The sequence below is a fragment of the Lipotes vexillifer genome, unplaced genomic scaffold, assembly GCF_000442215.2.
Source record: "Lipotes vexillifer unplaced genomic scaffold, Lipotes_vexillifer_v1.1 scaffold75, whole genome shotgun sequence".
In the NCBI taxonomy this organism is placed as follows: domain Eukaryota; kingdom Metazoa; phylum Chordata; class Mammalia; order Artiodactyla; family Lipotidae; genus Lipotes; species Lipotes vexillifer.
In genome coordinates, this window is record NW_006771517.1 from 521,877 (window position 1) to 545,791 (window position 23,915).

General features: G+C 39.7%; 1 protein-coding gene and 1 pseudogene across 2 annotated transcripts in view; both read right to left on the reverse strand.

Moving 5' to 3' along the window:
- Positions 1-23,915, reverse strand: part of CBFA2T2 (CBFA2/RUNX1 partner transcriptional co-repressor 2) — a 44,108-nt gene that overhangs the window by 12,106 nt on the left and 8,087 nt on the right. The window contains exons 3-6 of the mRNA XM_007446832.1: positions 8,410-8,499; positions 4,292-4,473; positions 3,135-3,388; positions 166-251 (exon numbers count right to left, since the gene is read on the reverse strand). Of these exons, the coding sequence (XP_007446894.1) occupies positions 166-251; positions 3,135-3,388; positions 4,292-4,473; positions 8,410-8,499 (612 nt within the window). The remainder of the gene's footprint in view (positions 1-165; positions 252-3,134; positions 3,389-4,291; positions 4,474-8,409; positions 8,500-23,915) is intronic.
- LOC103070953 (beta-2-microglobulin pseudogene) lies at positions 11,618-11,974 on the reverse strand (annotated as a pseudogene). The gene has a single exon (XR_014368649.1). The product of XR_014368649.1 is annotated as a beta-2-microglobulin pseudogene (transcript).

Genomic DNA, 23,915 nt, shown 5'->3' on the forward strand with positions numbered 1-23,915 from the left:
ACTCTTAGCTCTCCAGCTGGGGCAGTAGTAGATAAGTCAGCTTTTATTGCAAAGACATTGTAGCTCTGGTTAGTTCACTTCAAGCATATACACTCTTACTCTCAGTAACATTAAGAATTAAAAGTAACAAGTAGTTAGGAAAACTATACACTGTAAGATTCTTACATGATCAAGATGTTTCCATTCATCCGCCCATTCCCTTTCTGTCAAACGGTGGTCTACCAACTCATCTTGATAGCCTCCATTTAGACCTATTAGAAATTAGATTAAATTTGAAGATAGAGGGAAGAATACAGTAAACAGAATTCTACCAAGTAAATACACATACATTCATACCAACTATGAACACACAATTAAGGCCAATGACTCACAATGATCTAAAACCACAAAATGACATAAAACCAACAAGAAATCACTACTCATAATGTATTTAAAAACTCCTACAAACCAATTATGAAAGACAAATAGCCCAAAAGAAAAAACAGGTAAGAGAAATAAATAAATAGGTATGCCCCAGACAAAAAAGTACAGATGATCCATAAACATATAAAAAGACATTCAAACTTATACGTAGTCACAAAGGGTAAATAAAATCTTCACTAAGATGGTTCCACATCTATATATTGGAAAATATTAAACTGTCAATCATACTAAATGTTGGCAAGGTTGTGGCATGAAGCAAGTGCGTAACCACCACAAACAGAGCTGGTGCTGTACAAGCACTTGGAAACAACTTAGTATTAACCAAAGTATAATTTTTTGCATGTTTTTTGATATACATTACTGAAATTTGCATGAATGCAATGACTGTGTGAATCAAGGATATACTGAATTATCCACTACTTTGAAAATCTTGTCACACACGGCAACACTGCTCATAGTATCTGAACTGTCAATGTAACACACCTGTTATCAGTCTGAATTTATAGCTGTTGTATTCATAGTGATTCTGTATTTGTGCAACCATCTGCTTATTTCATCATATCTTCCTGTGTAGTCATGCCTGAGCACTAATATATTGTAAAATACTTTCTTATGTATTATACTTTAGAATATTGATCCTAAAATTATGGGACTAAGGTAGGCTATAGTATCCATAAATTTCATTTTAGGGGAGTAAATTGGGGGAGGGTTACAGTTTATTTCTTTAAAAGTTGGGGGTGGGAAATGATTTGGTAAGAACTACTGTACTAGGGCATACATTTTCAAAAGAGGACTGGGGAAAATTAAGGAATCTATAACCAGCCTGGAAAACAGATGATTGACTATAAAATAAACCTTCAAGGTAGAGGATTAAAGGTCTTTCAAGTAGAACACTTCAAGATGAAAAAACCTTTTTCTAAAATTGTTAGAAATACAAGGAAAATCTGACCAAAATGTAGTTCTAGCTAGTTTTTAGCATACTTCTCTCTTAGAAGGTAATGAATTCAACTGGCAAAAAATGTGTATGAATATAGAAGAAATCAATAGGAAGGTGAATTTTTAACATAAGAACCATACAGAACAGCTGCTAAGGGAGCCATCATAGCATACTGGGAATGTACCCAAGCTCTCGGCATCAGAAAACTGGGGTCAGAATCTTGTCTCTGCCACTTTCTAGCTATGTGATTCTGACCACAGTTCTGTCATCATGTATAAAAAGGCATAAACTCCATGGAATCCTATGTGTGAGGATTAAAAGAGATAATGTACATATACCACAATCTAAGTACTTATAACTCAGTAAATGTTGGCAGCTGAGAACACAACTGCTGTCGTGGCCCACACCATTCAGCTACTACTGCATGAAGCCAGGGCCCTACTGTGGTCCGAGCCTCTGAAAGATGCTAGTGAGTCTAAGTCAGAAGCGGGGACAGGCAAATGTTTTGCAACTTTCAACTCCACAGGGCAACCCACAAATGGAAATGCAGGGCCAATTCTGGAAACTAGCAGCCGTTTGGTTCTCTGCTCTGATATATCTCAGCAGTTAAACTACAAAGAACCTTCTACAGTAAACTTATTTGAGTTTTGACAAGGAGCTTTGTTCAAAACTGATCTCAGGTGAGGTCTGCTAGGGGCCTTTTTGTTTTTTCTTAAATTTAATGGTTGCTGAGAATGCATATGCCAGGCAGTCCAAATGTGACAATTACCCAGCACAGGAGGTGGTGTTCTCTCCTTATTTTTTTTTATAAATTTTTTTGGGTTTTTTTGGCTGCATTGGGTCTTCATTTCTGTGTGCTGCCTTTCTCTAGTTGTGGTGAGCAGAGGCTACTCTTTGTTGCGGCGCACACACTTCTCATCGCAGTGGCTTCTCTTGTTGTGGAGCATGGGCTCTAGGTGCACAGGCTTCAGTACTTGTGGTGCATGGGCTCAGGAGCTGTGGCATGTAGACTCAGTAGTTGTGGCTCGCGGGCTCTAAAGCACAGGCTCAGTAGTTGTGGCACATGGCTTAGTTGCTCCACAGCATGCGGAGCAGCCCAGCGATCGAACCCGTGTCCCCTGCATTGGCAGGTGGATTCTCAACCACTGTGCCACCAGGGAAGTCCTTCTCCATTTTAGATATGTGTAATCTGAGGCACAGAGAGCCTAAGCAACTTGCATAAGATCACACAGCTAGTTAGAATGCAGAGCCAAGATTTAAATTTAGGTATGCCTTACCTCTGACCTAAATGTCTCTGCACTTTCACCTCTTAAGACCATGTTTTACATCTTTCTTGCTTAATTTTAAAAACATTGTATTCTGAAATAAACTCAGACTTACAGAAATGTTGCAAGAATAAAGAATTCTCACACGACCTTCACCCAGATTTCCTAAACATGAATATTTTTACCTCTTTCGCTTCGTCATTCTCTATTTTTCTTCTGAACCATATCAGAATAAGTAATATCCCTTTATTCTTAAATGCTTCATTGCGTATTTCTGAAAATATGTTTAGCCTACTTCTATCATATAATAATAGCAACAAGGTATGAATTGAGATCAATTTCAAATGAGAATACTATAACTCTAACATTCTTTTTTATGTATAATACTGTTTTAGCTTATCAGTGGAAAAAAGCAATGATGATAGTATTTTGCTTTATCACTGAGTAGGAAAGAAACCCATGGATTCAATCTGAATTTAAATCATTACCACGCTGCTTATGCCACTTACTAAGATTGTGGTGTCTATCACGAACTTCTCGATGTTCTAGCATCTTGTTGGGTTCACGATATAGGTGGGAAGTTGCAATATCTTCTAAGGTATAGTGCTGAAGAGGTGGAGGAGTAGGATGGAACTGGCCCCCAGGATTCATGAGGGGCACAGTAAGGGCAGGACTGTGCCGGGGAGCAGGGCTAATGGTACACACTCTCTTGGCAGGAGGCTCAGGAGGAATTGTATCTCTTTCAAAACTGCTCTCTTCCCGCCTGTAGAAGAATGCGAAGTACACGTCTGAGCCTGTCAACAAGTGTTCATGCAAATATTGCCCAAGCACCTACTTTGTGCTATGTATTGTGCTATGCACTTTCACAAACAGGAAGATGATAAGAAAAGGTTTGAGATGAGGCATGAACTGAAATGTCTTCAGGGGGCAGGCAGATAATGGAAATTACTGATTTATCCCAGCGTGAAAAGAGAGGTCAAATCTATCCATAACCAAGCAGAAATATCTCAACCTCATGAAGTAAAGGAGAAAGTAAGATGACAGCATTTTCTTATGTGATAGGACTATGGAGGATAATGGGTTCAACTATATTTAGAAATGTTTCAAGGTCAAATTTGCTACTGTGGAAGCCCGTACTGGAAAGAGACAATTCTCTACGTGGGAGAAAAAAGGCTCACATAATTAATATGCTTGTGAATTGGTAGGGTTTTTAGTCATTTGCTTCAACTGTAACAAATTTTTCACTGTTATTAAAATGTTGCTTCCTTCACAAACCATAGAAAATAGCGGTAGATACTCATACATAAATTTCAAGGATAAATTATCTTAATATAATTTCAATCTTCAAAGTAAAGCTGATTCATTAACTGTTATACTTTTACAAGACTTCACGTATCAGAAAAAAATGCCTTGAACAGATTATATTTCTCATGGTTCTAGAGCAGTGGACCCACAGAATGCTCAAAAGTAGAATTTATCAGCGGGGGTATACAGAGTCATCTAAAGAGTTGAGAAGCATATCGCTGCCTGATGTTGGGACAAAGCAAAACTAAGAGTCCATCCCTACATATCACCACAGTAATCAAGTTCTTTTTCTTTCTCAAGTAAAGGGAAAGCTCAGAGTGGTTCCAGAAAAGCAAGGATGACAAAGTTCTTCTCTGCTCACCTCTCTGGACTGGGCCTCTTTCCATTTCCATGCACCTCCATGAGCAGCTCAGAAGAGTCAGCAGGGGATGCAATACTTGTGTTGAGCAGAAGGTGTTCATGCTGAGCCAGGTACTGGGATGGTGTCTGCTTGGCGGCCCGAGCACAGTGCAGCAGTTCTCGCTGCAGCAGAGGCAGGTTCGCCTTGAAAAGAAGAGGCAGGGGCTGGAAGGCAGTTTTCCCCAGTGTTGGGCCCTATACACAGGGCTCAGCACCTCAAAAGGCTTTCACAAACAAGATGACACAAACAAAAGCCCTTCACTCTTTGTCATTCTAATTTTCATATGCCCCCCTCTGAATAAAGTGACATCCATTACACTGAACTTGAATTACTGTTAACTTGTCTCTTGTCCCCACAAGATGTAAATCCCCTTAAGGAAGAAACTGTGCTTTATTACCTTTGAGGCCTAGTACAGAGTCAAAGCTCAATAAAGCTTTGTTGAACATAATTATTTAAAAACTTAAACATTTTTGAAGACTTCAGTTAGTTAGCGAATTAGTAATGCCTACATGGGAGTAGGAGGAATTCAGTCTTCCCTTTATCATTTTAAGTCCAGGTTTCTCTCTTGTGAATCTAAGCCATTTCTGATAGCACTACTCAACCTTGCCTTCCTGTTCTCTATTACAGCTGCCATGGAATTCCGGAAACAGTGACTATTCTGGCTTAGTTGGAACATGGGGTTTTGAAAAAAGTAACAGGAGTGATGGAAATGAAGGCAACAAACCTTAGACTAGTCTAGGATCTGAGTATACACAGGTAACCCGTGGGCAGAATCTAATATTTCTTATTGTGGTGCTCCATTGAGCATGTTTCCTTATTTTGTAAAACGATAATTATTTATGTACTGATTATTTTTCTTTCTCCTCAAACTTAAACCTCTAACAGGACAAATCATACAAAAAGCCCTGTGCATCTTTAAACTTAACTGTTAAGTCCTTCATATTTAAAATATACTTTCCCCATATTTATTTTATTAAAAAAATTATTATATTTCCCCCCAAATTTAAAAACAACTCAGACTGAGCCCACAATAAGTCTTTATCCCAAGGGAAACAGATGAGAAATTAAAAGGAGAGTTTAATACATGCAAGTAGTTATCCCTTTACCAACAGTTAATTTAGCAGGCACCATAATTAGTGACTGTTTTAAAGCAGAAATAAATTGACAAAAACCCAAATGCTAGCCAAAAAGCTGCCAGAACAACCTACCTCATGCTGTTTTCCAAAATAACAAAAGTTAAGAATAGAGAATTTGATGATATAAAACACTTTTACATCTGTTCTATAACCTCAATCTTGTAGCAACTGTAAAAACTTAATTGGAAAAAAATCATGTCAGATCTTTACATTTGTGACATGTGCCCTCTGATGAATTTTTAAATATGCTAATCATTTCCTATTGACACAAATTTCCCAAATCTCTCTGATTCTGGAGTCTTGGGGGAAATAATTATCTACTGGCTCTGATACACAGAAAAGAGCCCAAGATAGAACACACAGCTGTGTCAAGGCTGAAAAAGGCACCACAGACTGCTCTGAGAGGCCAAGGTGTCAATGCCATCAGAACAGAGCCCAACACAGGCTGTGCACTGAGACCTATGCATTTTCCTGCGTGTCTATAACGCTCTAATTTTAAAAGTTTAAAAAAACCAGAATCAGTACTTCAGCTAAGATGACCCACCTTTTTGATGCATTACATTTTCTTAGGAAATAAAGGTAAAGTAAAAGAAGGTAAAAGGGGCATATTTATTTCAAGACAAAACTGAAGATATTATATGAGTAACTCATATAAAAGAGAGAAAACAAATTTCTACAAATTCTGTACTGACAAAAGTCAAAATACAGGGACTTCCCTGGTGGCACAGTGGTTAAGAATCCGCCTGCCAACACAGGGGACATGGGTTCAAGCCCTGGGCTGGAAAGATCCCACATGCCGCGGAGCAACTAAGCCCGTGCGCCACAACTACTGAGCTGTGCTCTACAGCCCACAAACTACAACTACTGAGCCCGCAAACTACAACTACTGAGCCCGCATGCCACAACTATTGAAGCCTGCGCACCTAGAGCCCGTGCCCCGCAACGAGAAGCCCCTGCAATGAGAAGCCCCCACACCAAAACGAAGAGTAGCCCCCGCTCACTGAAACCAGAGAAAGCCCACGAGTGGCAACAAAGACCCAACACAGCCAAAAATAAATAAATTAATAATTTTTTTTAAAAAGTCAAAATACAAAAAAATTGAGCTTAGTTTCTTTGGTATAGTCTCCTACTAATAAAAAGAATAGAATTCATTTGATAGGGAGGGATTGAGGATAACATTTTTAGCTTATTTGGGGTTCAAAGTTAGTGCTCCATATTACCAAATCAATTACAAATGTTCATCTCCAGGGCTTTGCAAAACAATGTGGTGGGCTGGATACCGGTCACAAATTTCCAGACTATGCCTGGTCTAGAATACACTGTTATCTGACTCTAGTCATTCATTGCCTTTGACCTATTTTATAGGACTGCAACTTACACATAACCGGTTGCAAAGCAAAAAACTTGTTGTCTATGAACATGCATAAAATTACATGCATAGAGGTTCTAGAGACTTCCCTTGCCCCCTGTGGAAGAAGCCAATTTTACTTTTGTTTGCATATTCTTATCAATAATCCTGACCTATAATGTCTGTTCTTTGGCTTCTCCCCTGAACAGGCTATAACACCTTACAGATTCCCTCATTAATAATGAATTAAATAAAATCTATGACACAGGTTCACTTTTTAAAATCTGTATGAGTCATAATGTTACCTGTTTTTAAAAATTGTTTAATGGGAGAAATAGTAACTTTACAGTGGGAAAGCATGGTGGACACCACCTTTACCAACTGATCAAAGTCCACATCACCAATTTATGAGACAAATTAACATCTATGTCTCCTGATAGCATGCAGTAATACCACCTACCTGCTATTTCTGCCTAAAATGCATAACCTCATTCTCATCATGAAGAAGTATCAGAAAAATCCAAATTGAAACATATGATATAAAATAACTATTCTGTACTCTTCAAAACTGTCCAAATCATGAAAGACTGAGAAGCTGTTGCAGATTAAAATGGACTGAAGAGATATGACAATGTAATCCAACATGTGATCCTGAATTAGATACAGGACCAAAAAAAAAGACATTTTGTTAAAAAGGACATTTGTGGGACATCTGGTGAAATATGAATAAGGTCTATAGATAATAGTGTTATAAATATCAATGTTAATTTCTTGATTTGATAATTATACTAAAGTATCAGTATTTAGATATATCATGTCTGCAGCTTACCCTGAAACATTTCTGAGGAAAAAATAAATGGAAAGAAAAGAGAACAATAATGCAGATGTGATAAAATATCAACATTTGGAGAATCTGAATTTTATTGTACCATCCTGAAACTTTTTTGTGAGCATGAAATTATTTCAAAATAAAAAGTTTTTTTTTTTTAAAGGAGCATATTATATATAAATTTAACACTGGCTCACCTATCAGGTACGCATAATAATTTTAAACAGTGTCCCCAAAAGTTATGTTCCAGGGGACATTAATTCCAGAGGATGTAATTAGAACTAGACTAACTGCGGGGAGGAGAGAAGTAAACACTGCCTTCCCACATGCTCCTGTCCTAAGGGTTAGTCCTAACTTACAAAGGCATCTGTTTTGAGAGCCTCCTCCCGTAACACACACTCTTCCCCCACTGGCCACAACCAAAAGACTGTGTCCAGTTACTTCCTCTGATAAAAGCCCAACCTCCATGCCTTGCGCACCTCCATCCCACTCTGCTCCTGTTCCCTGCCTCCCCACCCGCTCCTTCTGTGTGTCACCAACAGTGTCTGCATACAGACCACGACTCAAGGCTTTTGCAACTCTCATCTCATCAAGCATAAAGCTTATTTGCAAACCACTCACACTTCTGCAGCAGCCCCAAATAAAATAAAGATATAAAATGTGGCAAGATGCCCTGATGTACAGGGCATAGAACAGGGATCAGTAACAGATCTTGAGGAAATGTTGAAGATAAATTACATTCCAGTAGTTATCTCATAAAAATTACCTTGAGGAATGGAATAACAAAAGGACGAAGAGGAAAGTTTGTAGCCTCTTGGAGCTTGCAATGGAATTCTTCAATTGTTACTGTTGAGTTCTGAAAAGATAAATAGCACTGTTCAACTTCTAAAACTGGACAGTGATCTAACATAAATCTGATAGTGCTGAACCCTTTCAAATAATAAGGAAAAGAATAACTCCAAGAGCACTATTATGAACTCAAATCCCTCTCAAAGGTTAACCAAATTCTGTTTCCTTTATGAAAGAAATTCAGCCTCCTTGATTTTCTTCTCTACTACCCCAAATCTAACAAATTCCCTTCTATGCTCAGCAGCCTAGGCAGAATAGGGCATTGCCTTCCTCTCATGAAGAGAGGCACTCAGGTTCCTTGTATTGAGGGGTTCATCACAAGTCACCTCAGGTACAGGTAACCAAGCTTACAGTGTTTCCAGCTGAACAGTTCCCAAATCAGTCCAGGATATCAACTTAATGACTCAGAGCCTCACGTCTTCAGAAGTTCATTTCTTCATTGGTTCTGCCTAACCATCAGTTCCCTAAATCTTCTAAATCGGAAGTTAACAACAAAAAAAGATGCCTCTACCTTCCAGTGGTCTGTTTGCAAATCAGAGCACCTCCAAATGCACAGACTTCCACTGGTTAGATTTTAGTATTCCCATGAAAGTTATTAGCATTTCCCCTGTATTTTTTCAGGTCTTTCTTTAAACTAAGATTCTCAGCTCCTTTGCTAAGAGGAATGTACCAATACAAATATTTTCTTCAAAGTTCACAAAATATTTTTATTTTTACTTTTACTTCAATTCCCTAAAACACAGCAAAATAATAAGTTCAAAACAAAACAAAATAAAGCATCAATCTGAATTCTTGCTTGTCTGAAAGAACAATGATGACTTCTAGGATTTATTTTTATAAAATCATCAAGTGTTCAAAGATGTAACATGTACCATACAAATTATTCATCAGCAAAATATTGTTTCTTAACAAGAAGAAATGGAGAACATATAGGTCCTCAACACAAAACTGCATTAAAAATTGTAATACCATCATACATCAGAATGCTTAAGGTAGGGGGCAGATTTGTATGCATTGAAGAAAGTTGTCTATAATATACTAAGTGAAAAACCAGAAAACATGGCAGTATATTCCAACAATCTATTTTTGAAAATAACACACATACATTTATATAGTATTTTAAGTACCTGGAAGGACAATTACAACAGTAGTTATTTCTGGATGTGAAATTATGTTGGATTTTCCAAATGTATCATACAATATTGAGAAAAAACTAAAATATTTCCCTTTGGGAAAGAAGAGTGTATCAAATTTAACCATATTAAATGAAAATGTTTGTACAGTTTACCCCATTTCATACCAAAAATGTTCTTTTAAACCTTAGCTGAGTGCTTGTTTTAAGTAAATGACAGGTATACAATGCAACCAACTCTACTGGCAATCGGGAATAAAAATTAAGTGTAAGAGAATGCTATTCACTCCCTACTACAAATAATGCAATCAGGCCTCTAACAGTAAACACAAGTAGATTAAATCTATGGAAAGACTGAAGGAAATGACTAAGTTTTCTTATGGATGGACAAAGGAGGGAAAAGATTAACTTAAGTTAGAGAAACGGACTCAAGGCTATATATACTATAGATGCCAGGCAATCCTCTATCCGAGAGGGAAGATAGGCCATTGTTCTGTTATCCTTCCCTCTCATTCAGTTACTTACACAGTTGTTTCCTCATAGTCTAGTGGGAAAATTGAAAAGTAAGCCATTCATTACAGTATGATCACAGTACATGTGTGCAAGACACTACTGGCATGCAGACTTAGGGGGATAAGGAAGGCTTACAGAAGTGCCAACTGAAGAAGTGAAAGTGCAGCCTTGAGAAAGATGCTTCTGAGAAAGACAGAATGTAAGAATGCAAAGTATGAGGGGAATCTAGTCCACTGGATCCTAAGGGCAACACTTACAGAGATCTTACAAGACAATGGGTATAGATAAGCCACCAGACTAAAATTTTTTTTATCTTTTAAGATTTTTTTTAATTTTATGATTTTTAATGTGAAATATAACGTTCCTTTAAAATGTGCAGAATATATGTACATTTAACAAAAAATTACAAAGCAAAATCTCTTGTAACCACCATCCATGTCAAGAAATAAAACAGTACTAGCACTCCATAAGCTCCTGTGCCCTCTACTAGTTAGATATTAAATATTCAGTTTATGTGCTTATTTAGGTTGATTTCTTTTTACACAGAACTGATACATTTCCTTTGCTCTTCCTTTCTTCTCACATTTTAGGCCTTCTCTCTGCCCCAAGTGCATCATTTAGAATCTCCTTTAGTGAAGATCTAAAGGGAACTGAAATCTGACTTTTTATCTAATGATGTTTACTTTGCTGTAATTTTTTAAAAGATATTTTTGTTGTGTATGGAATTCTAGGTAGGCAGTTGTTTTACTACGTTCATGATTAGTTTCTGCTATGTTCTGGATCCCACTGACATTGAGAAGTCAGCTGTTATTCCTTTGAGAAGCTGAACACAATGTTTTACCATTGTTTTAATTAGTGAAACAAACAAAATAGGCACAACCAAGTCTCTAACAGATGTAAGAGGTAAATATGAATTTTATATGGCAAAATGTTTTATCCACTGTAATAAATTTCCATAATTCTGAAAATTATCTTTCAAAATTTTCCAAAATTCTAAGAAAAATTACAAATTGGAGGTTTACTCTAAACATGCATACTATCTTATTATCCAGTTTTGTATGCAGAAGAGACTGAAGAGTTCAGATTTGACTGAGATGTTGATGTTAAACCTGAAATTCTGTCTTCCCCACCTCTAGGTTGCCAGAGCCCTCACTACAGCTACCTGCCAAGACAGGTCAAACGTGGAGACGTAGCGCCCTAGGTAGAATTATAAAGAAGATGATATTTGCGGTAACATCAATACAACTTCTGATTTATATGCATAAAGCATAAAAACATATAAGCATTAAAAAGCAAGACAAGAATAACTGAATCACTTTGCTACACAGCAGAAGTTAACACATTATAAATCAACTACACTTCAACAAAATAAATTTAAAAAAAGAAAATTAAAAAGAAAATTAAAAAATAAAAAGCAAGACAACAGAATTTGGAATTAGTCCAATCCAAATGAGGCATCTTCAAACTTCCATGATGCTGGTTAGTGGTCTCGATCCCACTTAACTATCTTGGGCTCTCTGAGAGTAACGTGTTTCATGTGGCAGCTATACTGATCCACTCCGTTGGGAGTGAATGCAGTGTGGACCAGAAGGTAGAAAGACCAGTCCTTGCTGAAAGACAGGTCTGATTGCTCCACTTCCATCTTCTCCCCATTCTTCAGCAAATCAATCTCAATCTGGGGTGGATGGAACCCAGACACATAGCAGTTCAGGTAATTTGGTTTTCCATTCTCTGCGGGGTGTCGTGAATAAACCTGAACCTTCGGAGGACGATGGACAGCGTTCAGGCCAGACAGCGAGAGCAGCCCAAGCAGGACCAAGGTCACAAAGGGAGCCATAGCTACAGGAGCAGCCCGGGTGGTGGCTCTTTTAAGATTTTGAAATAATGATAATCACAGGAAGTTGCAAAAAATAGCAGATAGGTTCCTCTGTATCCTGCACCAAGGTTCCCCCAATGTTTATATTTTATGTAATTATAGTGCAATATCAAAACTAGGAAACTACCATGGTAATATGTGTGTATAGTTCTATGCCATGTGTACATTAATGATATCACCACTGAAATCAAGACCAAGAAGTATAGAAACCCTATCTACCTTTATCCTCCCCGGTTTATAATAATAATTGTCTTAAATATTTCCTTTATATATACTGACAATCATAACAGACAAGGTTATAATTTTTGCTTCAACCATCAAACATAATTTAGACAACCCAAGAGAAGTAAAGTCTATTGTATTTACCTATATTTTTACTCTTTCCATTTTTCCTTCACCTATCCTGATAGTTCAAGATTCCTTCTTTTATCGTTCTTTTCTGTTTCAAGAAGCTCTTTTAGCCTTTCTTTCTTTTTTTTTTTTTCTGGCCACACCCTGTGGCTTGTGGGATCTTAGTTTCCCAACCGGGGATTGAACCTGGGCCCTTGGCAGTGACAGCGTGGCACTGGACCGCCAGGGAATTCCCTAGCCATTATTTTAGTGTAGGTCTGCTGAAGAAAAATTCTCTTAGCGTTACTGCATGTGAAAATATTTTGATCCTTCTACCCTTCATTCAAGAAGGATATTTTTTGATAGATACAAGATTCTGGGTTGACAATCTTTTCTCCCAGCACTTGACAAATATGCCACTTCCTTCTGGCATCCATGGTTACTGATGCTTTCTCTGTTGCTTTCAAGATTTTGGGGGGATGGGATGGGATGTCTTTTTGTTGTTGTTTTTTTGGCCACACCACAGGGCTTTTGGGATTCCAGTTCCCTGACCAGGAATTGAACCTGGGCCCTCAGCAGTGAGAACTCGGAATCCTAACCACTGGACAACAAGGGAATTCCTGGGATGGGATGTATTCTTTGAGGTCTGCTCAGCCTTTTTGAATCTGTAGGCTTGGATCTTTTGTTAAATTTGGGAACTTTTCAGGCATTATTTCAGCCCCACATTCTTTCTCTCCTCCTACTGTGACTCAGATCTTTTGTTATACTCTTTTAAATCCCTGAGGTTCTGTTCATGTTTTTTTACTTATTTTCTGTATGTTGTTTAGATTGGGTAGTGGACTTCCCAATAAATAGACTGGGTAGTTTTCTATTGTTCCAGTTTCAAGTTCACTGATTCTTTCCTCTGTTCTCTACAGTCTATTGTTGAGTCCATCACTGAGTTGTTTTTGGGGGGTTTAAAAATTTATTTATTTATTTATTTGGCTGCATTGGGTCTTTGTTGCTGCGCGGGCTTTCTCTAGTCATTGTGAGTGGGGGTCACTCTTTGTTGTGGCGTGCGGGCTTCTCCTTGTGGTGGCTTCTCTTGTTGCAGAGCATGGGCTTCAGGCACACAGGCTCAGCAGTTGTGGCATGTGGGCTCAGTGGTTGTGGCACACCGGCTCTAGAGCACAGGCTCAGTAGGTGTGGCTCACAGGCTTCGTTGCTCCGCGGCATGTGGGATCTTCCAGGACCAGGGCTCAAGCCCGTGTCCCCTGCATTCGCAGGCAGATTCTTATCCACTATGCCACCAGGGAAGTCCCCATCACTGGGTTTTTAATTTCATTATTCTATTTGTCAGTTCTCAACTTTCCATTTAGTTCTTCTTTATATCTTCTATTTCCTTGCTGAGGCTTTGTATTTCTTCATTTGTGTTGATAACTGCTCACTGAAGCATTTTTATGATGGCTGCTTCAAAACCCGTCACATATTTCAAACATCTGGGTCATCTTAACTGATGTTTGCTGGTTACCTTTTCTCATTCCACTTGAGATGGTCAGTTCTTGGTATGACAAGCGATTTTCTGCTGTATCCTGGATGTTTTGGGTTCTATGTTGTAAGACTCCAGATCTTATCTACGTCTTCTATTTTCGAGGCATCCTCTGATAGTGTGCCATTGGGAAGAGAAGAATCTTTGATGCTCTCAGGTGGGGTATAATCCCAGGCTCCCCACTCAACCTCTGTTGATTTGTATAAGGAAAGAGGGGTTCCCTACTGCTGGGCAGGGGTGGGAGCTCAGGCTCCCCAGTAGGCCTTGTAGGGGAGGGGGAAGGGTGTATATTATTGTGGTTTTTTTCCTGAGGTGTTTGACTGCCACAGAGTGATTTTTGTCCAAAAGTTTTGTATCTTGTTGGGGTGCTCCTTTCCTAGTCCTTTGGCCAGAAGGAAGTGGGGTTTTTTTGGTGGGTTTTGGTTTGTTTGCTTTTTGTCTGTGCTCATTAGTATTTCCATAATACTGGCTTCTCCAGACCACAGTCCAGGATATATGATGACAGCACAAAGCCAAGGGAACTCACTGCTGTGTACTTGAGTCTCAAGGTCACTAGCCAATCTGCCTTCTTCTCTCCATCTTTCACAGTCTTCTTACTTTTGTTTTATACATAACGTCCATTGTTCTTTTGCTGTGTTTGTCAGGAGGAATAGGAAGAAGTATGCCTTTCTGTTACACCTCTGAACCAGACTTGATGTAACTACATCACATTCCATTAAACTGAAGTACTGTCATTTACTCAGGCTTTTATAGAACATTTAGGTGGGTCAATTTTTTTTGACATTATAAATAATGTTAGTGCACATTGTTTATTATTTTCTTATCTTAAGATGAATGTCAAGGAGAGATACTGGTAGGTCAAAGGAACTGTCTAGTTTAAGGTATAAAACTACCTTCCAGAATGTGTATTCTCCAAATAAGTAGCCAGAGTACAAAACATTTACCTTTACCTTGCAGTGGAAACTGCCACGCTTGCTTCCTGGTACAGTTCAGGACCACCAGCACTTTACCTCTTCTCTTACACACCAGAGACACCAAATGCACACAGGTGAACTAAACTCTTGCTACCTGTGTGGCCTTTTCTGACTTTGCTAACGAACTCTCTTCCACATGGAATTACTGTTCCATTTACATATGCCTGCCAAAATCTTAATGATTCCTTTCATAAATACAAGACCAAATAAGGGCTTCCCTGGTGGCACAGTGGTTAAGAATCCACTTGCCAACACAGGGGACACGGGTTTGAGCCCTGGTCTGGGAAGATCCCACATGCTGCAGAGCAACTAAGCCCGTGCACCATGACTACTGAGCCTGCACTCTAGAGCCCACGAGCCACAACTACTAAAACCCGCATGCCACAACTACTGAAGCCTGAGCACCTATTGCCTGTGCTCCGAACAAGAGAAGCCATCACAATGAGAAGCCCTTGCATCACAACGAAGAGTAGCCACCACTAGCCACAACTAGAGAAAGCCCGTGCACAGCAATGAAGACTCAAAGCAGCCAAAATAAATAAATAAAAATAAATCTATAAAACAAAAAAGACCAAATAAGGCTTTCATGGATACAGAAATATAATGATCTAAAGGTGTTAATTCTCCTCCAAATTAGACAATGTTTTCAACAAGATGGTAGAAAAAAAGAGAAAAAGAAAAAGGAAAAAGGAAAGAAAAGAAAAAAGAAAAAGAAAGGAAAGGAAAGAAAAGGAAAAATAACAGATTGGTAAGCTCAAATGCAATACAATTAAGGCAATCATTGTATCTATGAATAATGGCAGTTTTCTTTGCGGTACGCGGGCCTCTCACCTTTGTGGCCTCTCTCGTTGCGGAGCACAGGCTCCGGACGCGCAGGCTCAGCGGCCATGGCTCACGGGCCCAGCCACTCCACGGCACGTGGGATCTTCCCGGACCGGGACACAAACCCGCGTCCCCTGCATCAGCAGGCGGACCCTCAACAACTGCGCCACCAGGGAAGCCCATGGCAGTTTTATTTATGTTTCTCCAATCCTTATATATTTAAAAAAATATTTTATTTATTTATATATTATTTATTTATTTTGGCTGTGCTGGGTCTTAGCTGGGGCACGTGGGATCTTCGTTGCGGCATGCAGGCTTCTTAGTTGGGCATGCGAGTTCTTAGTTGCAGCATGTGGACTCTTAGTTGCAGAATGTGAATTCTTAGTTGCTGCATGCACGCAGAATCTAGCTCCCTGACAAGGGATTGAACCTGGGCCCCCTGCATTGGAAGCATGGAGTCTTACCCACTGGACCACCAGGGAAGCCCCTCCAATCCTTATTTTTTTTTTTTTTTTTTTTTTTTTTTTTTGAGGTACGCGGGCCTCTCACTGTTGTGGCCTCTCCCGTTGAGGAGCACAGGCTCCGGACACGCAGGCCCAGCGGCCATGGCTCACAGGCCTAGCCGCTCCACAGCATGTGGGTTCTTCCCAGACCGGGGCACGAACCCGTATCCCCTGCATTGGCAGGCAGACTCTCAACCACTGCGCCACCAGGGAAGCCCCAATCCTTATATCTTATTTGCTAGGCTATGATGTTCAGTATTACACTGAAGAGAAAAGAGATCCTATCTGGTTCCTAATATCAGAGGGAAAGCTTATGAAATTTCACCACTTAGCACAGGCTTGCTAAAGTGTGTTTATACATACAACTGTCATCAGATTAAGAAAGTTCCTGCTATAATTGGTTTGCTGTTTGTTTTTTAACAATGAATGGATATCAAATTTAACAAACATTTCTCACCTTGTATTGTCTCCAAATATATTTATAGTTTCAATATCAATTGCTATAGACTATATGTTTTTGTAAGCCCTCAAAATTCCTATGTTGAAACCTCATTTCCAATGTGTTGATATTTGGAAGTGAGGTCTTTCGGAGGTGGCTAGGTCATGAGGACAGAGCCCTAGTGAATGGCATTAGTGCCCTTAAAAAAAAGACACCAGGGAGCTCTCTTGCCCATTCCGCCCTGTGAGGAAACAGTGAGAAGATGGCCATCTATGAACCAGGAAGTGGGCTCTCATGAGACACCGAATCTGCTGACACCTTGATCTTGGACTTACCAACCTTCAGAACTATGAGAGATGAATACTGGTTGTTTATAAACCACCTAGTCTATGGTATTCAATTTTAAGAGCCTAAAAGGACTAAGATGCTGATCTGAATGAAAATCTCAGTATGTGAGATTATAAATTGGTATAAAACTTGGGAAAACCATTTGACCTTATATACTAAATTCATATACATGTATACCCTATGAAATCACAAGTCCATTATTCAGTGCAGTTCTTGCACACATGTACCATAAATAAAAATGTTCATTATTTGTAATGGTCCCTGTACAGAAAAGAGTTAATACAGCTGGTCTACAACTGCCAACCTTAGGAAAGCCTGCTTGCAAGGTAAAAAACTGTAACACATGCTACAACACGGATAAACCTTGACAACATTACACTAAGTGAAATGAGCCAGCTACAAAAAGACAAATACTATGTGATTTCACTAATAGGAGGTACCTGGAGTAGTCAAGTAGAATGGTGGCTGACAGAAGCTGGGGAAAGACATAAATGGGGAATTATTGTTTAATGGCACAGAGTTACAGTTTTGAAAGATGAAAAGTGTTCTGAAGGTAGACGGTGGTGATAGTTGCACAACAATGAATATACTTAATACCACTGAATTGTACACTTAAAAATGGTTACAATGGTAAATTTTGTGCTATACGTATTTTACCACCTCCTCATGATGACACAATTTCAAAAATTTGGGAAAAAAAAAGAAACATTAACCCAAGCACAGCCATTTAAAAGAGATGATTGGCTACATCTACATATTCCTTCATAGCTAGAAAAAAATTCACTTTCTCTCTGTGTGTGTGTGTGTGTGTGTGTGCGTGCGCATGCACGCATGCAAATGAGCTGTCATTTTTTTCTTCTACTCTTGAAATTAAGCAGACTCTACTTAAAGTAATTTGCTGCTGGAATTGGCATAACATTCTGATGGCTACTTTGCTTCCAATTATGTTCAAACTCATTTTGACATTTAAGGCCAATTTTATTAGTCTAGAGCCAGAAAGACTTTTCCATAATACTCTAAAATTTGACCAATAAAGGGACCCCACTCCCACCCCAAACAAAAAGTTTCCCTAATGGATGGGGGTACTGTTTTTACAAACTCTGATTGATGCTAAACACCACTTTTCCTTCTATGAGCCTGGAGTTTCATAGGTGCTATGCCAAGAGTGCCTATGTGCCCAGACCCCAGGAAAAACCTTGGGCATTGAGGATTTAATGGGGTTCCTTGGGCAGAAACATCACACATAAGCTGCTGTATTTTCACTGCTGGGGGAAGAGTGAACTCTGTGTGACTGTTCATAGAGGAGAAAAAGGAAGCCTATATAAGGATTCCTCCGGATCCCAACTGTGTTTCTCACCTTTCTGATCCAGCTGTGTATCTTTTTTTTTTTTGCGGTACGCGGGCCTCTCACTGTGTGGCCTCTCCCACTGTGGAGCACAGGCTCCCGACACGCAGGCTCAGCGGCCATGGCTCACGGGCCCAGCCGCAAGTGGGATCTTCCCGGATCGGGGCACGAACCCATGTCCCCTGCATCGGCAGGCGGACTCCCAACCACTGCCCCACCAGGGAAGCCCCAGCTGTGTATCTTTATTATGCCTCTGTATTAAATCTTAGGGACTTCCCTGGTGGTCCAGTGGTAAAGAATCTGCCTTGCAATACAGGGGACGCAGGTTTGATCTCTCATCAGGGAACTAAGATCCCACATGCTGCAGGACAACTAAGCCCGCGTGCCACAACTACTCAGCTCATAAGCCTCATCTAGAGCCCGTGTGCCACAAACTACAGAGCTCACGTGCTCTGGAAGCTGCGTGCCACAACTAGAGAAGAGAAAACCTGAATGCCACAACTAACGAGAAGCCTGTGCACCACAAGGAAGAGCCTGCACGCTGTAACGAAAGATCCCACATGCCTCAACAAAGATCCTGTGGGCTGCAACTAAGACCTGATACAGCCAAAAAAAAAAAAAAAAGAAAACTTAGCTGTGAGCACAACTATATGCCAAGTCTGGACAATTCTAGCAAATCTCAAGACATGGGGGTGGTACTGGGGGACCCCTGATGCTGCCTCAAAATATAAACAACTCAAATGTCCATCAAAAAGTATAAACTGTGGTATATTCCTACAATGAAACATTATACAGCAATGACAATGAACCACCTACAGTTATACAAAACAACAGGGATAGAACCTCAAATGAGGAAAAAGTCATTTATTGCATTTTGCCTTGTATGAAAGTGGTTTCCTCTGTACAATACTGAATCATCTTTTAAAGCAGCAGTTCATAAACATTTTAGTCTCATAATCCCTCTAATTAATATGGGTTACATCTATTGATAATCATTATATCCAAAATTAAAACTGAGAATTTAAACAATATTTATTATTAACTCATTTCAAAATAACTGTACTTATCTCAAAAATGTAGTATACAGATTTGGTGCAGCAATGGTGTTGGCTGTCGTACTGAAGTTAAGCAAGATTCCACAAGAGATGCAATTTGCTGCCAGAAGTGTTTTTCTTCAAAAAGGCAATAAGTCCAAGCACTTGTGATGGATACAGATTTTTGCTGCAACTCTGCAAACGCAGGTGAGACACTACCCTGGGACCAGCTGGCCTATGGCCCTTGGATGATGAGAGGGGAGTGCATTGCTGGGACACACAGGTCATCTCCTACAGAGGACCACTTCTCTAAGGCTGAGAAACATAACTAACGTATCACATACATAAAAATACAAATAGCAATTTAGACAAAATGAGGCGGGGACTTCCCTGGTGGTCCAGTGGCTAAGACTCCATGCTCTGGATGCAGGGGGCCAGGGTTCGATCCCTGGTCACAGAACTAGATCCCACATGCTGCAACTGAGAGTTTGCATGCCACAACTAAAGACCCCGCATGCCGCAACTAAAAAAAAAAAGATCCTGCATGCTTGCTGCAAGTAAAAGATCCCGCACATGGCATTGAAGATCCCATGTGCTGCAACTAAGACCTGGTGCAGCCAAATAAATAAACATTAAAAAAATGAGGTGACAGAGGAATGTTTCAGACAAAGGAACAAGATAAAACCCCAGAAGAAAAACCAGTGATGTGGAGATAGGCAATCTACCCAAGAAAGAGTTGAGTAACGATCATAAAGATGATCACAGGACATGGGAGGAAAATGTATGCAGAGAGCAATAAACTAGCAGTTTTTAACAAAGAATTAGAAAATATAAAGAGCAACCAAACAGAAGAATATAATGACGGAAATGAAAAACACACTAGAAGGAATCAACAGTAGACTAAACGAGGCAGAATTATGGATCAGTGAGCTGAAACACAGAGTAGTGGAAATCACTGCCATCAAAAAGAAAAAAGAATGAAAAGAAATGAAAACAGTGTAAGAGACCTCTGGAACAACATCAAGTGCACTAATGTTTGCATTATAGGGGACCCAGAAGGGGTAGGAAAAGAGAGAAAGGGCCTGAGAAAATGTGTGAAGAGATAATAGCTGAAAACTTCCCTAACCTGGGAAAGGAAATAGTCACCCAAGTCCAGGAGGTACAGAGTCCCATACAGCAGCAGTCTCCAACCTTTTTGGCACCATGGACTGGTTTCATGGAAGACAATTTTTCCACAGGGGGCGGGGTGGGGGATGGGATGGTTCAGGCATTAATGCGAGCGATGGGGAGTGGCAGATGAAGCTTAGCTCACTCTCCTGCCACTCACATCCTGCTGTGCGGTCCAGCTCCTAACAGGCCATGGACTGCTACTAGTCCATGGCCCAGGGGTTGGGGACCCCTGCCATACAAGACTAACCTGCAGAGAAACACACCAAGACACACTGTAATCGAAATGACAAAAATTAAAGATAAAGAGAGAATATTAAAAGCAATAAGGGAAAAGCAACAAATAACACACAAAGGAACTCCTAATAAGGCTATCAGCTGATTTTTTTCAGCAGAAACTCTGCAGACCAGAAGGGAGTAGCACAATACACTTAAAGTGATGAAAGAGAAAAACCTACAACCAAGAATACTCTACCCAGCAAGGCTCTCATTCAGATTTGGTGGAGAAATCAAAAGCTTAACAGACAAGCAAAAGCTAAAAGAATTCAGCACCCTAAACCAGCTTTATGACAAATGCTAAGGGAACTTCCCTAGGCAGAAAAGAAAAGGCCACAATTAGAAACAAGAAAATTATGAAATGGAAAAGCTTACTGGTAAAGGCAAAAATACAAAAAAGGTAGGAAATCATCCACATACAAAGCTACTGGGTAGGTAGTTAAAAGATAAAAGAAGGGGCTTCCCTGGTGGCACAGTGGTTGAGAGTCCGCCTGCCGATGCAGGGGAGATAGGTCCGTGCCCTGGTCCGGGAAGATCCCACATGCCGCAGAGCGGCTGGGCCTGTGAGCCATGGCCGCTGGGCCTGTGCAATCCGGAGCCTGTGCTTCGCAGTGGGAGAGGCCACAACAGTGAGAGGCACGTGTACCGGAAAAAAAAAAAAAGAAACACAAAACGGACTTCCCTGGTGGCACAGTAGTTAAGAATCTGCCTGCCAATGCAGGGAACATGGGTTCAAGCCCTGGTCCGGAAGATCCCACATGCCGCAGAGCAACTAAACCCACGAACCACAACTACTGAGCCTGTGCTCTAGAGCCTGCAAGCGACAACTACTGAGCCTGTGTGCCGCAACTAATGAAGCCACACGCCTAGAGCCTGTGCTCTGCAACCAAGAGAAGCCATCGCAATGAGGAGACCACGTACTGTAACTAAGAGCAAGCCCTGCTCACAACCAGAGAAAGCCCACGCGCAGTAACAAAGACCCAATGCAGCCAAAAATAAATAAATAAAAATAATAAATTTTTAAAAACAAAAGAAACACACAGAACAATTAGATGTAAAATATCAAAAACAATAATTGTGAGGGGAGCAGAGTACATTTGAAAGTAAGAGATCAGCAACTTAAAACAAGCATATATATATATATATATGCTGCTATACAAAAACCTGTTATACAAAAACCTGCTATACAAAATCTATAAAAAATATACAAACAAAAAAGAAACAGCAATGCAAACACAACACTAAAGATAGTCATCAAATCACAGAAGAGAACAAAAGAAGAAAGGTGAAAAAAAGACCTACAAAAACAAATCCAAAACAATTAACAAAATGGCAATAGGTACATGCATATCAATAATTACTCTAAATATAAATGGACTAAATGCTCCAACCAAAAGACAGACTGCTGAATGGATACAAAAACAGGACCCATATATATGCTGCCTACAAGAGATTCACTTCAGATTTCAAGACAAATACAGACTGAAAGTGAGGAGATGGGAAGAGGTATTCCATGCAAATGGAAATCAAAATAAAGTTGGAGTAGCAATACTCATATCAGACAAAAGAGACTTTAAAATAAAGAATGTGGGGACTTCCCTGGTGTTGCAGTGGAAGACTCCGCGCTCACAATGCAGGAGGCCTGGGTTCGATCCCTGGTCAAGGAACTAGATCCCACATGCATGCCACAATGAAGAGTTTGTGTGCCATAACTAAGAAGCCACCAAGCCGCAACTAAGGAACACGCCTGCTGCAACTAAGACCCGCTGCAACCAAATAAATAAAATAAACAAATATTTTTTAAAAGCGAAAGAAAGAAAAAGGCTATGACTGGGAATTCCCTAGTGGTCCAGTAATTAGGACTCTGTGCTCTCACTGCTGAGGGCCTGGGTTCAATCCTTGGTCAAGGAACTAAGATCCCACAAGCTAAGTAAGGAGTGCGGCCAAAAAAAACCAAACAGACAAACATAATGATCAAAGGATCAATCCAAGAAGAAGACAGAACAATTGTAAATACATATGCACACAACATAGGAGCACCTCAATTTATATGGCAAATGTTAACAGACATAAAAGGAGAAACTGATGGTAACACAATAATAGTGGGGAACTTTAATACCCCACTTACATCAATGGACAGATCATCCAGACAGAAAATCAGTAAGGAAACACAGGCCTTAAATGACACATTAGACCAGATGGACTTAATTGATATTTATAGGGCATTCCATCTGAAAGCAGCAGGATACAAATTTTTTTCACGTGTAAATGGAACATTCTCCAGGACAGATCACATGATGGGCAAGAAAGCAAGACTTGGTAAATTTAAGAAACCTGAAATCATATCAAGCATCTTTTAAAACACAAACACATGGAGGCTAAACAACATGCTACTGAACAACCAATGGATCACTGAAGAAATCAAAGAGGAAATAAAAAAATACTTAGAGACAAATGAAAATGAAAACACAACAATCCAAAACCCATGGGATGCAGCAAAAGCAGTTCTAAGAGGGAAGTTATAGTGATACTAGCTTACCTCAGGAAACATGAAAAATCTCAAATGAACAACTTAAACTTACACCTAAAGCAACTAGAGAAGAACAAAAAAACCCCAAAGTTAGTAGAAGGAAAGAAATCATAAAGATCACAGCAGAAATAAATGAAGTAGAGACTAAAAGAAAAACAAAACGGAAAACATCAATGAAACTAAAAACTGGTTATCTGGAAAGATAAACAAAATTGATAAACCTTTAGCCAGCCTCATCAAGAAAAAAAAGGGAGAGGGCCTAAATCAATAAAATCAGAAAAGGAGAAGTTACAACTGACACCACTGAAACACAAAGGATCTTAAGAGACTACTAGGAGTAGCTATATACCAATAAAATGGACAACCTAGAAGAAATGGACAAATTCTTAGAAATGTACAACCTGCCAAGACTGAACCAGGAAGAAACAGAAAATATGAACCAGCCAATTACCAGTAATGAAATTAAATATGCAACCTGGGGTTTCCCCGGTGGCACAGTGGTTAAAAATCTGCCTGCCAATGCAGGGGACATGGGCTCGATCCCTGGTCTGGTAAGATCCCACATGCCGCAGAGCAACTAAGCCAGTGAGCCACAACCACAGAGTT